The sequence below is a fragment of the Hydra vulgaris genome, chromosome 03, assembly GCF_038396675.1.
Source record: "Hydra vulgaris chromosome 03, alternate assembly HydraT2T_AEP".
Lineage (NCBI taxonomy): Eukaryota > Metazoa > Cnidaria > Hydrozoa > Anthoathecata > Hydridae > Hydra > Hydra vulgaris.
Genome location: NC_088922.1, coordinates 20247501 through 20264849, shown reverse-complemented (window position 1 = coordinate 20264849; position 17349 = coordinate 20247501). Strand labels below are relative to the sequence as shown.

Here is a 17349-nt window from a genome sequence, read left to right as displayed (position 1 = left end):
TTTGTAGCAACAAATGCGCCTGGTAGAAGTGCATTTAATCGAGAAGAAAGAAGAATGGCTCCTCTTAGTCGAGAACTGTCCGGACTAATTTTTTCGCATGAACATTTTGGAAGCCACCTTGACACACAAGGTAGAACAGTTGACGAAGGATTGGAAAATTAAACTTCAAATATGCTGAGCAAACATTGTCAGAAGTATGGAAGCAAGTAAGTATAGATAATTTTCTAACAGTGGCAGAGTATATTGTGCCTGAAAAGTCTGAACTTGAAGTTGAAAATTTAATAATCAAAGATCAAGTTTGGTTCCATGTAAAAACAAGTCACTATTTTCTACAAATTATCAAATGCTGTGATTTAACTTGTTGCCAACTGATTAGAAGCTCGTATTTTTAAATTATTGCTAATAGATTTATCCCCCCACCAATTCCAGTCTGTCAAACTAATGAGGGTCTTAAAGCACCAGATATATCTGATATAAACTTACATAAAATTACATCTCTTTTCTGTAGTCTGTTTATCAAAGTTGAAAATATACTACCTCGGTCAGCAAAAGCTTTCAAAATTCTTCCATATGATATATATTGTCCATCTATTCAGTTGCCATTGTTTGAAAAGGATCCGTAAAATCTGTCACGTTTATATTGCTTTGCAAGCCATATTAAAGAAGCACATTCAACAACACCAAAAATGTATGTCTGGGTCCAGTCAAATACTAGATGCACCTCAACAACAAAGAATTTGTCCAATGCGAGTGGCTGCCAAAAGACAGAGTGAACTCATGGCAGTTATTGCTTATGGAGAGATGCTAAGTGTAGAATGGCTAGATGAAGAAAATGTTAACTTGTCTGGTGTTTTGGTTCCCCAAGTAATTATTCAATCATACCCTAAGATGTAGAGGCTACGATTTAAGACTTGGGTTTATTTGTAAAAGTATGTTAGAAAATTAAAGAAATTTTTCTTGAAGTTGTAAACTACTAATGTAACTACTACTTAAATTTTTTTTTTTTTTTTCTTAAGGAGGGGAGGGGGGGTTAATTAAATGTTGACGTAACTTTATGGCGGGGATATTGAAAGTTTGACAAGTTGTTGACAAAGGGGAGGGAAAGGTAAAAATTGTCAAAAATTTGTTGACGTAATTAATGGACAGCCCCTAACAGTTCTTTATTTTTATGTACTTACAATTAATTAAGAATCAATTCTTTATTTTTATGTACTCCCACTTTTTTCCTAAAAAACCTTTTTTTATGAGAAATTTCTAGATTCACATGACTTTTTTTAAAAATAAACAATTGTGACCCCCTCCCTCCCACTTTTAAGGCCGTGTCGTTGGCCCTGCGTGTGTTTAAATCATTTTTAAATTTTAAAATGTTTTAACTAATAAAAAATGTTAAAACAAATCATGTGGCTTATTATATGGATGTATTAATTTCCCGTTAACCAATCGTGTCATTGATTGTTGTTTTAAAATGGCCAGTCAAAAATGGACATTTAAACCGTGACATTAAACACAAATTTAAGTTCTAATGCTTTCAAGTAAACAAAAATAACTCTTGTAAAAAAATCAACTGTAATACAATTTTTAAAATAAAAACACATAAGAAAGTTCTGAAATTATTAAGAAAAGGTGGAAGACCAAGGCCAAAACGTTCAAGGCCTCGGCCAAAATGTTCAAGACCAAGGCCAAAGTCAACAGTTTCAAGGCCAGTTTTGAGACCAAGGCCAACGCCGTAATTTATTGTGACGGATATCCCCCCTTCCTCCACATATATACACACTAGAATCTGAAAGTCCTGAAAAATCTTAGAAATGAAGACCTTTTTTTGTTTTTTTAGGAGACCCAAATGTAATACATAATATAAAAATTAAACCTAAAAATCACCTAAAAATCCGTTCCATTTTTGTTTGGAAAAAAAATTCATAAAAAACATTTATTTTGGCTTCCTTTAAAGATACCATTTTTGTGTAATATGTGAGCATGCTCATTTTCATCACGGTTTAAATAGTAATTTTTGATTTGGTAGCCTTCTAATTAATATAATCAAAACCCTTCAAACTGAAATTTAAAGACGCAGTTAAAATTTTAAAAATCGAAAAACTTTTTTGAACTTAATAAACTAAAAAACAACTTCTTGGAAATAATTAAAAGTTGGAATTAAAATATTATTGAGTAAAAGCTGGTAAAATAAAATGGAGAATAGAATGAAATAGTTATGTCAATGTTTATTTATTTGCTCTTAATTATTTATTGAATTAATTGCAAATTCTTTTTGATATTTTGTATAAAATGTTTTTCTGAAATGATATATAACTTGAGTACAGGCAAAATAATTTTTTTTTAAAAGTGTTAAATTTTTGGAAACTTAGTAGGGTAGATGAGGTATTATAGTATTATAGGCAATTAGGCTTTTTTTTTTTTTTTGCAATAAGCTTTCAAGAAGAAGTTTTTATCTGTTTTAAAAAAAATTGTTTTACTTAAAAAAATTTAAAAAAAAAAAAAATTATTGTACGTTAAAACATTATAACAAATGGCACTTGCAGAAATTGAAAAAATGCTACAGGAATAGATTGGGCAAGCTGACCAATTAATGGCCACATCTTTTTTAAAAGGCACTATGCAGACAGTAATTTTGTCAGATTAAATTTTTCTTTGCTATATTTAATAATGGACATTCTTTCAATTTATTTTGATTAATTGTAACCAAAATATTAAAAAAAAAAACAATACAAACAATTCATTCCGGGTTGACTAAATAAGAGCCAGTTGGCTTTTTATTAGAAAATTAGATTCCACTAACTTTGCCACAGGTTAAAATGTTGTGAAATTAATTTAATTTTCATAAGATTTAAATAAAATTAAAAAATGATTTTAAAATAAAAAAATGAACTAGTTAAATATTGATTATTAACTGTTACACATCAAATTTTATAAATTTATTAAACGGTATAATTACTCAATAAAAGCTAGCTTAGACATAATTACCCCCTCCAACAATGGCAAAATAACTTAAAAAGAAAATAAATTATTTGTAAAACTGTATCTATAAAATTGTATATTGATTCAAAGAAATTTTATCAATCAAAACTCAAGAAATACATAAAAAAGTATTAACAAAATTTGATAAAAAATATTAACTTGTTCACTTATTTTTTTATTAATCAATATGTTTTGATTGCTTTTTTATTTTCCTATCCTGTTGCAGTCTTAATCTCTTTTCCTTTGCCTCAAGTTGCTTCAGTTTTTTTAGTTTTGCAGCCTCAATCTTTTCCTCTTTGTTTTTTAGATCATTTAACTTTGCTTGCATAGCTACAGGAGAAGTTAGAACAAAATACTTTTGTTTAGTATTTCTTTGTTTTTTGACTTATCGACAACAAAATTTGAGTAAGAGTGAACATCATGATCATTGTCAATGGTACTTTTCAATGAACTTGTTTTAATAGATATTGGACTAGAACAATCAACACTAGTATTTGGTATAGAGAGTGAATATCAGTTTCTATTGATAAAGGAATTGTTTCAGCAGTGTCTATTAATGAGAGATCAAAAGAAACATTACTGATTGCATTCTGGTTTAAACGAAAGTCTTTGTATGCTAAATATAAATTGTCAGAAATATCAAAACCATTTTGATAACAGAAATTAAAAGCATTCAAACGTTCTGGAGTTAAACAACTATTCCATAACATTAATGCTATATCATTATCCAGTTGATCTGCATTCAGAATCTCTGATCCAGACAAGATACCTATAGTTTCAGTTGTATCAACATCATCAATAAAAGTACAATTTAAATTAGGATCCACCTGTTTTTCAAAATTTTTGGAATATAGGGAAATATACCACATGATTGAAAACCAAAAATAATGTTAGCAGCAGTAAATGCTGTTCAAGAAAGCTTGGGATCCAAGCTTTCTTGAACACTCCACAGAAGTTTGACTTATTGATTGAAACAGAGTATGTATTCATTAAATCACTACAACAAGTGTTGTAATAAGTCTTCATGGGACCAAATACAGTACGGTCTAATGGCTGCAACCAGTGAGAGCAATGCGCTAGCATCCAGTCTTCTCCGTTTGAAATTTGCCGCCAGCGCACGAAAAAGCGCTGGCCGGACAGTCATAATTTGTCTCGCGCGCGCGATTTCAAAAAATTTTATATTATAATTAGATTATAATTTATTTACAAATATAAGTTGCCCTTCATGCAAATCTGCATTATCTATTCATATTTGGAGGTTCTACCATTAATTCACTCGAAATTTTGTACTTTGTAATTAATTTTACCAATTTTGTTTACAGATCTTTTTTATTGTGAAAACATCGATTGTTTCTCAATAAATAAAGTATTAATTTTTTATTTTTCTTATTAAAACAAAATTAAATTTGAAAAAATATTATTCTTAATTAAGAACCTCTATATATTTTGAGAATACTTTAATTAAAAAGTAGTGTTGAATTTTTTTTTAGACCTCATCATCTGAGTCTTCATTTTCTCCTGTCTCCGAATCGCTACCATCTACATCAATTGGGACTGAAAGCGATTTGTTAATTGAACTAGAAATATGTTTATCAATCTTTAATTTTCGACGAGTTTCAAGATATATATTTAGTGCTCGTTTTTTTATTGCCTCTCTCTTTCAATTTCTGTCCATAACTTATCGTTACAGCCAATGCACATCAACATTGTCATTGTGTCATGTTTAATCTTCTGTCAGATAATATAAGCCTCAATATGGTAAACATGCGCTCCACTTCAGAATTTGAACCAGCAATTGAAAGCACCACCTCAGCAATAAGTGAGAGGTTAAAGAATTCTTTTTTTTAAAATCTCAAAATATACATCGAAACTTTTGAAACGCATTTTTCTTTTTCTTCAGAAAAATCATAAGCAAATTGACATTTTACAAAACATCTAAATCTTTTCCATTCATTTATAACTTTTGACTTGTCGAATCCAGCATAAATAACGGGTACTTTAAAATGATTATACAGGTAATCAATCATGTCATTGCCATAAGTTAGGCTTTCATTAATTACCCAGTTTCTTGGGTCCATCCAAACCATGTTTGCAAATACAGGAAAGTTAAAACATTCAAATCGAGTCTTCAAAGTTTCTAGCAATATAGAAGTAACTCTTTTTTTTTCGTTGGAGGCTTCCTCTACTGATGACATGGTTAGAAAAGTAAAATTTTCGTGAATAACTACTATTTGCTCACGGTTAGCGGGTAATTTAGGCATATGACCATACTTATAGAAATAAAAAATAAGTTTATTTGGTTCTACTGCATCAATTTTAAGGCGAGCTAAATAACTGTCTTCAACTCGTCCGGCTTTCCTGCTCTTTCTAAAAGGTCGCCTAATTCCATTAGAGTTCGATCCAGTAAGGGTTTGACATCAAAATCTAGCAGGCCATCGTCTTCAAAAACTTTAGTGAGAGGAGAAACCTTTTCAAGGACATATAAAAAGACGCAAGCTTTACAAAGCACTCTATAAGATTTAAGTTGTTTTAAAATCCCCTTTATTTTATTTTTGGTTTCTTTTTTACCCTTTTTAGATGACATATTATTTTCAAGTGCCATGATAACAGCTGGCCACTTATTTATGAGGCTGGAAATAGATGCTCGACTGTGAGGTATAAACCTTGTACCTTTCAACTTTTTTTTATTTAAGCACTTCAGCTGCTTTTGTAATTTCGCTTTTTACAACTCCTGAAGACTTGCATAGGGAAAAAATGTTTTCATAAAGCCTATCCACATCTTTAAAAGACAATTCAAAGAATGCATCTTTAACTGCTAATTCTACTAGATGGTTGATGCAATTTATTGGTACCAACCAAGGGCGATCACCATCTCTGCAAAGTTTTTTGTGAAGACCTTCTTTGTGGCCCGTGTTAACATTAGCACCATCGGCTGTGCAACTAATCAATTTTTCACAAAATGCGGCACATGGTAAAGGCCCGTCTTCGTCAAATATGCTGTCGATGCCAAGTTTTAAGGAAGCAGCATCTGTTCCCCCATAATCGTTACAGTCTATCAAATGTGCAAACATAGTTACTGGTGACCTAAAAAGTAAAAATATTTTTTTTAAAGCTTTTAAACATTATTTTAAAATGGAATTGTTCAAAAATAAAAGTTATATTTAAAATAAATACCCTTTCAATGTAGTTTTGAGCAGTACCAGTTCCTTATCTACTCCTGTCTTGCGAGCTCGCGAACCATCCGATAGTATTGAGTAAAAATGACTTTGATTTAAAATCAAGTTGCTTTTTTCGAGAACTGCTGAGTAAATAGAACTGATAAATTTCTTTGCAGCTCGACCATCGCTAGTCCCTATATTATTCCAGATCGGAATTATTACCATTTTAGATGAGATAACTCTTTCAAATATATTTTTATTATTTATTAAATTACTATTAAGAGACAAAAAGAATTTTATAATTGCCAATAACTTTATACATACATAATATTATCGTCAATAAAAATTTACAAAAAAAAAAAATACAAATTTTCATTAGTTACGAACTTTCTTTACGAATTTAAATTAGTTACGAACATACCTGATATTAATGGTATATCGTTTTCTTTTTGGATTTCTACAAGTACTGAAAAGCAATTGAGGCTTATTGTAGGATTGACGGCCAATTTATATGCTGTATTAATAAACTTTTGATATGCATCATGACTGGCTTTCTCTATGTTACAGGAAATAGAAGTTAGTGCAGGAACATTTTGTACATTTTTAATACGATCTTCTTTCGGCTTTCGTTTTTCAATTTTTGCCGCGTTCTGGTGTGTTTTGCTTGCAAGATGGCGTTGAATCTACAAAAAGGAGATAAGAAATTATTGCTAAGCAGAAACTTTAACATGTATTTAAGGATTATCAAAGCCTAGGGTAAATGTGATATTAGTAAAAGCATGTGAATTATACCATATGTTTAGTTATAAAGTTGGTTCCATTTGTAAAATTATCAGAAGAAAGTTTTGTCGCTCCTCTTATTTCGCGTGGTTTTATAGATCTACTTGAGTGATTAGCACAAATTTTACACCAAATGAAATTAATGTAATCGACTCCGTCTTCATTAACAATTTTCCAGCCAAAAATATCTTTGAAATCCCACTTATTAAATACGCTTAGCTTAATCTTTGTATTTCCTTTTGCTGCCATTTTAGTTTTTCTTTTTTTAAAGCGAGTTTATACATTATAGTGTTCTCTTTTTCTAATAGTTTACACGCGTTAGTTAAATCTTCTGATTGGTTTAAAGGAATGTCAAAAATATCTTTTATTACGTTAATTACTAAAATTCCAAAATGGAAAACGCTATAAGATGACATTGCACTAATAATTTTAATAGTTCTACTTAGCAAAAACTTATGCAAAAAAAATATTTATCAGATACGTAAATAAATCATAAAAGTATTTGACAAAGAAAAGATTTGTTGCAATATAAAAACACGCCTGAAAAATATTGGCGAGCACTAAAAAAAGCGCTGACCAAAGTATTGGCGGGCGTGTGGGCGAGCGCAAAAATGCATGAGCGCGATAGCGCTCGCTAAACGGAGAAGACTGAAAGCCATTTTAATAAATAATCTTTACTTGCTTATTTTTTGTGCATATCATTAATAAATAAAATTAATATTAAAAAAGAATTTTATGAGAAAAAATTTAGATAAAATCAATTTTAACCAATGGATAGTTTGCTTTCTTTCGGGGCAGACTACTTCTACTATTTCAAGGTATATGAATGAAAAAAAGATACCTTATATAGCTGAATTTGGGAATAGTCGAAGAAAATATTCTTATGAAGAAGCTAGAAAAGTAATAAAACATTTTGTTGCAGATCAGCTAGGAGTAAGCAAAAAGGTTCAAGTTTTTTTTAATTTAAAGGTGGTACTGGTAAAACAAGCCTTTGTCACCAAATAGATGTACATCTTTTATTACTTGGTTTTAAGGTTTTAGAGATTGATTGTGATTCTCAGTCACATTTATCTTCATCCTTAGGCTTTAATGAATATTCAAAGGATTTAACCTTATTTGATGATTTAATTTGCTAATTAACTCAGTTTCTATTCAAAATACAATACAAGAGGTTTATCCTGGATTAGATGCTATTCCACATAATTTATCTATGACAAAAGTTGAGATTCCATTTGCACAAAGATCAAATCGAGAAAGATTATTAGATAAAACTTTAGAGCCTTTGACTAAAATTTATGATTACGTATTATTAGATACCAATCCAACTATCAGTAATTTAAACCACAGTGCAACGTACGCAGCAGATAGATTAAATATAGTGTGTGAAACACAGCCTTACAGCTTAAAAGGTTTATCTATGCTTGTTCAAGAAATTGAAAATTTTTCTGATGAAATTGAACAAGATGTAGATTTATGTATAATACAAAGTAAATATGATTCGAAAACAGTAACTTCTCAAGAAGCACTGGTTTCTTTACGTCATGATTATAAAGAAGCTGTAATGGAATCTCTTGTAAGAAAATGTGAAGATCTTAATATATCAGCTCAAAGAAAAATCCCAATTCATGAATTTTGTTCAATAAAATCAATGGCATTAGAAGACATAAAAAATCTAGCTAATGAAATATTGCAAAAATCCACAGTTAAATTAGAGCAAAATGCAAAGTAGCTATAAATGAGAATTGAAAATGCTAAAATACGCACTCCTTCTAATATTGAAGTAAAAAGCGAAGAAAAGTCACGCCCTAGTATATTTACTGATAAATATAGAGGTGAATACTATAATATCAATGTCGATAAATTAGTACCATTTCATAAACAAGCTAGACAAAATTTTGATGAAGATGCTTTGCAGCAAATGGCTGAGACGATAAAGTCTCATGGAGTTAGGCAACCTCTAACGATAATTCCTAAAGAAGATAATGATGGAACATACGAAATAGTAAATTAAGAAAGAAGACTAAAGGCAGCCATTATGGCTGGTTAAAAAACCGTTCCTTGCATTATTATACATGATAAAAAAGCAGCTGTTGAAATAGCATTGATTGAAAATGTACAACGTAAGGATTTACATCCTCTCGAATTAGCTCAAGCCTATCAACAAATATTAGACGAAGAAATTTGTGCAAATCCAAATGAAATTGCTAAGAAATTAGGCTTATCAAGATCATCTGTTTCAGAAACAATGAAATTGCTAATCTTGCCAGAAAATGTAAGAGATCTTATTTTAAAAGAAAATATTATTAATAGAGATTTGATCAGGGAAGTTTTAGAAGAATCTGATTCATCACGAAATGCTTGGTTTATTAGAAAATGCCAACTACCCTGCTAAAGGAGCTTCCAAAAGAGTTAAAAGAAAAGTTTCATTGAAAGTTGTTCTGAGTAACGGTCAAATCTGTATTGATACAAATGCATTAAGTAAACTTTCAGAAGAAGATAAGAAAACATTAAAACAAGAATTATTGAGTATATTACAATAGATGTTCGCGGTCGCGAACATCTAACGTAAACTTTTATTCCCAACTCATCCATAATATAATATTTGTTCGCGATCGCGAACATTTTTATTTTTTTTTAACAATATATGTAAACTAATTTATAATTAGTTATTCGTGTTAGAATTGTCATTTGAGTTTTTATATATGATTTGTTTTGTAATTAAATGATAATTTTTACTTTTTACTACTAATATGTATATGCGCAAGTTATTATAAAAATCTATTTTATGAATTACACATTTAATGTATATATTCGAAAATCAAATAAATATCTTTTTCTGTAAAAAATAATGTGCGCGATCGTGAACAGTTTATACACATTTATTTATATTATTTACAAACCTAATAAAATGTTAAAATAACTACCAAGTTATTCCACGTTTTTATTTTTATCTAATAATGAACTTCCTGATTGTTTTTTTCTTCTAATGGTTGTTTTACATTTAATTATAACGCTAATGATTTACAAAACTAACTCTTAATAGCGTCACACTTCTAATTTGATAAAATGTTATCAATCACTATAATTTATCAGAAATGCCTAATTAATGGTCAATTATGTTTTAGAAAAAATCAGAATTAACTAAACTAGCATTAGGTGAATATTTTTTCATTAGCAATAATATCGGAACAACCAGGCTATTCAAGTGCTTACTGCCAAGCCTAAGATTGATGTTATCGCACACTTTGGAATTAAAAATAAAAATTTATAATGTTTAGGATAAACCTATAGGAGAAGGATTTAAATACTGTTGCGTAAAACCTATACGAAATAAGCCAGAAGATTACTAATTGAACATGGTTATATGTATAATCTTTATCATAATTATTTACCTCTAATAACAAACTTGCTTACATATATGCTTGTGTATCAAACAACTTAAACCATGTCGAGTTTTTAATGATATGCCACTAAGGTTTTGTGTAATAGGAAGCGATAGATATTGGCAATTATTTTAAGGAAGTGGTAATTAAATTGTGAAATATGATTTTATAAAAAAGTAGTAACATCGCATATACATTTTAAAATATTTAAGGGCATTATTTTATTAGATTAATAGGCTAATTCAAGGCGAGGTGGGGACTAAATTTAGCATTGCATGTAGATATTGGCATAATACCTATTTTATCTTATCAAAAACTATTATTTTTGTAATTTTATTATTTTACATAAAGATTATTGAGATTATTGATATAATAACAACCCAAGGTTGCTATCATAATAATCCTTCTTGTCCATAAGACGCTTAATTATACCTCATTAAAAAGACTTAGAAAGTCATAAAAAAATCTAACATAAATTTACTATAGGATTATTTTCAATTACTGGTTATTAAATAATTTATTAAACACCCACCATTAAAAACGATGCTTAAGAAAAATTTGTGCTATGTATATGGCATTTTTATTTTTAACATAGTGTCCAATGAAAAGCTTAGCGCAAATTAATCAAAAATTTTATTATAGTACTTACGTTAAAGTAATTGATGGCATTTAATTGATCATTTTTCTAAAATCCAAAAACTTTTTAATAAAAAAGCCATTAACACATTTAATAGTACATACACTCAAATTGTCGTAATAACCGTATTATAATCGCATTTCTTAGGGTCAAATAAAAGATCAACTAATATTTCCATTAATTGTGCTACTCTATAAAATAATATTTTATCTAAGAAATAATAATATTTTATGGAGTAGCACAATTAATGGAAGTAACTATATAATTTTAAAATCCTTTTGTAGTGGCTTGCGTCCATAAATCAGGAGCATTAATTACATGTAAATGATAATAATAATTCGCCTAAATGGCTATATCTTCATGGAAACTAAAGACAATATTTAACATAATTTTTGTACTATCTCGTTGTTAACAACTCAATTATTCATTGAGCTTATTTATTACCTTATCTGATAAAGAATATTTCATTAATTCTTGATCAAAGCTTTTTATTTCAAGGTTATGTAATCTTGCTTTAGAATCGATTAAACAATCTACGATATGGAGGTTAGTTTGGGTATATATGGAAAGACTTTTAAGTAACACTTCTTTTTCATTATTATAAATACCTTTATTAGTTAACATTCCACTTAAAGCTTCTTTAATTTTGTACTTGGGTATTTCATAAATTTTAGATAATATCAAAACAACTTCTGTAAAAACTGTTTGTTCAAGATAAATTTTTATTTTGCCAAGTTTCACTAAATCAAAAAAATCTTTTGCTAATTTATAATGTTTAGGGTGATCATTAATTAAATATCTAATTATTAAATTGGTATCAATAATTTTTATATCCATTTTATCCTTCTATAAACCTTTGTTTAGTAACTTGATTCCAAGCCTGTGCTCTAATATCATTAAAATTGTTTAATAAATTTTTTTTAGCAAAATCTGTTAAACTACCACCTACATCTTTTACTGGAATCATTCTTACATCATTATTATTTACTATTTCTAGTTTAATTATTTTGCTTCCTAAATGTTATTCGAATTCTTTAGGTATGGCAATCTGATTCTTACCAGATATTGTAAGAGATTTTACTAACTTAATATTTCTTATTTAATTATTATACCTAATTTTATAATATACTATAACTTATATATATACAATAAATAAATTAAATATTATTATATAAATAAGTAAGATATAGAGCTAGTTAAATTTTTATTAAATAATTTAGAATTTAGAATGGTTTGTATTATTGAGATTAATAGTATTAATTTATACAATAAATCTGAATGTTTTTGTTGCATGGTAAGTCAAGTATTTAGTATATTTTTATAATTAAGAAATCAAATAGCAATTTAGATTATTGTATATTTTGCATACTTTGAAATAATTTTAAAAATTTAATGTAATTTAGCACTTTTTTGGAAATTCACTATTTCAAGTTTATTTCCATATAGCTATGGTAACTAAAAATTGACAATAATAGAGCTAATGAATACTATTTTATCTCATAAGCAATTACTAAATTAATATTTTTATTATAATTTATTTAAAAATCTAAAGAAAATGCAGGTCATTTATTAGCTGTAAATGATTAAATTAAAAGGTTCAAATGCATAAATGATCCAAAGAATTTAACAAAATAGAGAAGAATAAAAATGAGTAAATCTAAATATAATGTTCCAGGTGATGGAAATTGTTTATCTAATTCTGTGATTATTTCATATTTAGATGCTCATGATGGTAATTATCCTCAAACTTCCGATGAAGAATTGAAAAATTATTCTACAAAATCTTTAACGGTAGATCAATCAGCTGTAGAAGTTAGTGATAAAGAAAAAAAAGAAGAGTCTAGTATTGATGAAGAATTGCCCAAAAAACTTGATTCTTTATCTTTACAAGATCAAGGAGATGTAGCCAATAATCCGTATTATTCATATTATTCATCATATTATTTTCCGAGATGTGAATATAAGACTAGGTTTGAACATACCTTTGCTTCTTCTACTTCTTCTTCTATCCAATTCTTCCTACTTCTTCTACTTCTTCTTCCTTTACCTTTGAACAACCAGTGCTTTTGATATGAAAAGTAAGGAGTATTGGGGCACTTACTTTCGTTCAACAAGTCGTGGTGGAAATGCAGATAGATTATCAAAACTAAATGATAAAGCTTATAGGAGTTTTCATATTTATGCTAAAGGAACCGCAGCTAAAACTGGTGTTTTTCATAGCCCTTTTGATAATAAAGAATATGCTGGAATTTTATATAGTAGTACGCCAAAAGATATAACACCTAAGAAGGATAACGTTGTTTTAAGCTACGAGCCTGACAAACAATATCTTTACAATGAAGTACTTCTGTATAAAGGAAAAATTTGTCAAGAGGTAATAAGAAATTTTAATTCGCAAACTGAAGATCTTAAGTCAAAATTACCAGGCATAATCGCTTATTATAAGAATGATTATCCTTGTATTATAGTCAGTATAACAACTCCAAAACTTAAAAACATTAAAAGTAAAACAGAAAAAGGTGGGTTATATAAATTAATTACAGCATATTATGTTGCAATTACTAATCAAATAGCTTGGGAAAAAGGTGTGCCGATAGAGTTAGTTATACGATCTAGCTTTGGGCATAACCTACCAAGTGTTGGTGATACAGAGATTGCTTTAGAATCAACGTAGGTCTTGTGCCAAGTATATAAACAGTGGTTTTAGCTAAAGGATTAGTAAGTTTATGGGATAAATTTTTATCGCCTTTAATTGAATCAGGCCATAGCTTCAAATTAGGTATAGAATCAATAAAGCTAAAATTTATGAATGCAGAAATTGATAGTTATAATGATGCAAAAAAAAATGACTATGAAAAACGGCAAAAACAAAAAAAAAGCTAAAAAGCCAAAAGAAGTTGAGAGCTGGAAATGTGAAGATTCACTTTTTAGCACATTATGTAAAGTTGGTGATTCTTCTGGACGGAAAGTAGTACATCAACTTGTAAGGCAAGATTGGTATATTGATTTATTACCAAACCTTACTGGTATTGAGTTTTAATTTGCAAAATGATGTTCCAATTTTCAATCATGTTGAGCAAATTGAAATGGCCTAAAAACTTGGAAGAAATTTTGATTTTGAAGATACTTTATCTTCTTCTGATTTTACATTTCTTTATTAAATATTTGAGGCTTTAGAGGATCCTTTCCAGGGGCGGATCCAGGGTGTCGCGAATGATGCGCATGCATCAGTCTTTCTTCAACGCTAAATTTAAGTGTATCTTTTTTTTATTTTTTTTTTCTTAATAAAAAGTAAAAGTAGAACTTGGAATATGGTATTCACAAAAAATAAAATACTTGTTTTGAACTCGAAAAAAATTCATATAAACTCGATTTTATTTGATTTCTATAGTTACTTATTCGTTACTTATACAAAATTCCTGCGTTTTGGAGCAACTGATGCAGTTGTTCTTCATTAAATACAAATGTGATTGGTTTAAACAAAAAAAAGTACGTTTTAACCAATCATATTTGAACTTTTTCACAAATTTTTCCGATCACTTTGCAGCAACTGATGCAATTGTACTCTAAATCATTAATGATTGGTTAAAAAACAGTTTAAACCAATCACTATTTAATAAAATAACAATTGCATCAGTTGCTACAAAACTTCCGCAAAAAACTTTACAAAAAAGATAAGAAATGTTATTTATAACCAATCAAATTTGTAGAAAGTTTAGAACAATTGCATCAGTTGCTCCAAATCGTTCAAATTTTACAAAATTCTGATATGCCACCTTATAAACGTTCTTCGCTCGTAATTTTCGTCGTTGGACTTTGCTTGTAAACTAAAGTTTAAAAAAAAAATGAATTTTTTTGTCTCAAATGCAATTAAGGCTAGACATTTGCCAAATATTCGCAAATATAAAAACCAGTTGACTGAAGAATTGAAAGTTTTAAATAATAAGAGTCCAGTTCAGCCACATAGTCAGTCTTCTGAAAATACTGAAATGGATCGTTTTATACCAAAGCAAGAAGATACTAAAGATTATGTTGCTTTAAGGTAAAACCCTATTATTAAAGTTAATGGTATTTTATATTTTCAGCTAGTATTTAATATAAACTGAGCTTGTTTTAGTATACTTTTTATTTTATTTAAGGTCATCTGAAGATGGAAATTGCCTCTACAGTTCAGCTTTTAAGCAATTCGTCTCTGAAGACAGTTAATGTATTGAGGCTTCTAACTTCGATTGAATTGTTTGAAAAAGTTTCCTACTATGCGAGGTACTCCCTTTTTGTTAAACAGGTTGAAAACAATAATTTTTCTAATCTTTCCAGTGTTCTAGTAGCCTGTGTTTCTTTTGAATGTTCAGATCAATTTAAATTAATTAACAGTGAATCAGCTTCTGAAATTATAATAATGGAAGCATTGATCAACTGCCGAGCTAACAAGTTTTCTTCATTTTTATGTCTAATTGCTTTGTCATCAGTTTTAAATATTCCTATTAGATCAATTTATCCTGATTTTGGCTTAGAAAAATTCAAAAAACTTTTTGAGACACTTATTTTTCCATTTCGTTCAATTAAAAATCAAGATCAAAATGTTTTAAATATTTTATGGTGTAATACTGATTTTATGTCAGTGATGCAAAATAATAATAACTGGACACCGAACCATTTTGTACCAATTATTAAAAAGCCTAAACTAATTTCTAGCAATAATAAGAATTTGGCTATAAAAAACGATGCTACTTATCCTTTACACTTTTTTAGTCCTAAAACTGAAACAAATAAAAAAAAACAACTTGATTCTGCAAAATATGTCAAAATTCAATCAAAAAATAACTTTAAAAAAGACAATGCTTTCATAGAGTTGCCTTTTGAACCTTCTGTAGATTCAAAAATAGTTAAGTCATTAGACTCCAACTCAGTTATTATTCCTTCATATAATGAATTTAATTCTTTGTATGATGTTTCAACATATCTTGTTCGAGGTAAACTTTTAATTGCTGGCAAAGATGATTCTATTTTGTTAGATATGGTAAACAAAGTATTTTGTCCTAATTTTATGTTTGTTTTTCCAATATCTTTTAATACAAAAAGATCATTTAAATTTGAATGGCTCAGCCAGTTTTCTTGGTTAGCTTATTCTAGCAAAGAAGATGGAGCTTACTGTCTTCCTTGTACTTTGCTAGGTGCTAGTATTTCAAATAAGTCTGGAATATTAAATTTAGTTTTCAAGCCCCATCAAGAGTGGGGTAATGCTGTTCGTGATTATAGAAAACATGAGGAAAATTGTGTTTTACATGAAAAATCTATGCTTTCATTTAATGCATTGCTTTCACGTTGCAATTCCAAAAGTAATGTTATTGAGGTTGATTTAAATAATTCTCGTTTGAAACTTCTTTCTGATAACCGAAAAAAATTAGTTCCAATAATTAAAACAATAATATTTCTTGGTAGAAACGATCTAGCATTTCGTGGATATCGTGATGATAGCAAATATCATCCTGATATTGGGGAATCTTCTACACAAAAAGTTGGAGTTGGTAACTTCATAGAGTTTTTAAATTTTCGTGTTGATGCTGGTGATCAAATATTAGCTAATCATCTTTCTTCAAGTCCAAAAAATGCAACCTATATATCAAAAACTACCCAAAACCAACTTATTGATTCTTGTGGGAAAGCAATTGAGGAAGTTTTAATAAAAAATGTCAAGCATTCAATTTTTTTTTCAATTCTTTGTGATGAAGCAGTTGACTGTTCAAATACTGAACAAATGTCACTTGTTTTAAGATATGTAAATTCAAATAATGAGATTTGCAAGGATTTCTTAAGATTTATTGATTGCAAGACTGGTACATCTGGTCTTAGTCTATCTCTAAATGTACTTAATGCACTTCAAGAGTTTGGACTTGATATTCAAAATTGTAGAGGCCAAGGGTATGACGGTGCGGGTTGTATGGCAGGTGAGTATAAAGGAGTTGCTTCTCGAATAAAGGCTCTTAATCATAAAGCTATATTTGTTCATTGTGAAAGCCATAGACTTAGTTTAGTAGTAGCAGCTGCATGCCAAGTTCAAAAAGTAAAAAATCTTCTTGGCCAAGTAAAAGAAATTTCTTATTTTTTTAACTTATCTCCTAAACGTAAAAATTTTTAACTTATCTCCTAAAAGTCCAAATCAAGAAAAAATAATAGATACTTGTCGAACAAGATGGGTTCAAAAGCTGAGAGGTGTTGATGTTTTTTTTGATAATTTTATACCTATTATTCATGCTTTAAAGGAAATGGGGTTAAATGAGTCAAAGGAATATAACAGTGAAACTGCTTCCAAATCCTCTTCTTTTTTAAGATTATTAACAGATTACTCTTTTATTGTAAGTTTAGTTATTACAAAACAATTAATGGATTTTTTTTATGCAATTACTGTAACTCTTCA

At 28.8% G+C, this 17349-nt stretch overlaps 3 protein-coding genes across 3 annotated transcripts in view; all 3 read left to right on the top strand.

Moving 5' to 3' along the window:
- The first annotated feature begins 7733 nt into the window (after positions 1–7733).
- LOC136078542 (uncharacterized protein MT1749-like) lies at positions 7734–8640 on the top strand. The gene is made up of 3 exons (XM_065794320.1): positions 7734–7862; positions 7946–7961; positions 8057–8640. The coding sequence occupies exons 1-3, from the start codon at positions 7734–7736 to the stop codon at positions 8638–8640; spliced, it is 729 nt and encodes a 242-aa protein (XP_065650392.1).
- Positions 8641–8646: 6 nt separating this feature from the next.
- On the top strand, positions 8647–9303 carry LOC136078541 (nucleoid occlusion protein-like). The gene is made up of 2 exons (XM_065794319.1): positions 8647–8913; positions 9037–9303. The coding sequence occupies exons 1-2, from the start codon at positions 8647–8649 to the stop codon at positions 9301–9303; spliced, it is 534 nt and encodes a 177-aa protein (XP_065650391.1).
- A 7894-nt stretch (positions 9304–17197) lies between these two features.
- LOC136078540 (52 kDa repressor of the inhibitor of the protein kinase-like) overlaps positions 17198–17349 on the top strand; it is a 909-nt gene continuing 757 nt past the window's right edge. Inside the window, exon 1 of the mRNA XM_065794318.1 lies at positions 17198–17349. This exon is cut by the window's right edge and continues 757 nt beyond it. Within this exon, the coding sequence (XP_065650390.1) occupies positions 17198–17349 (152 nt within the window).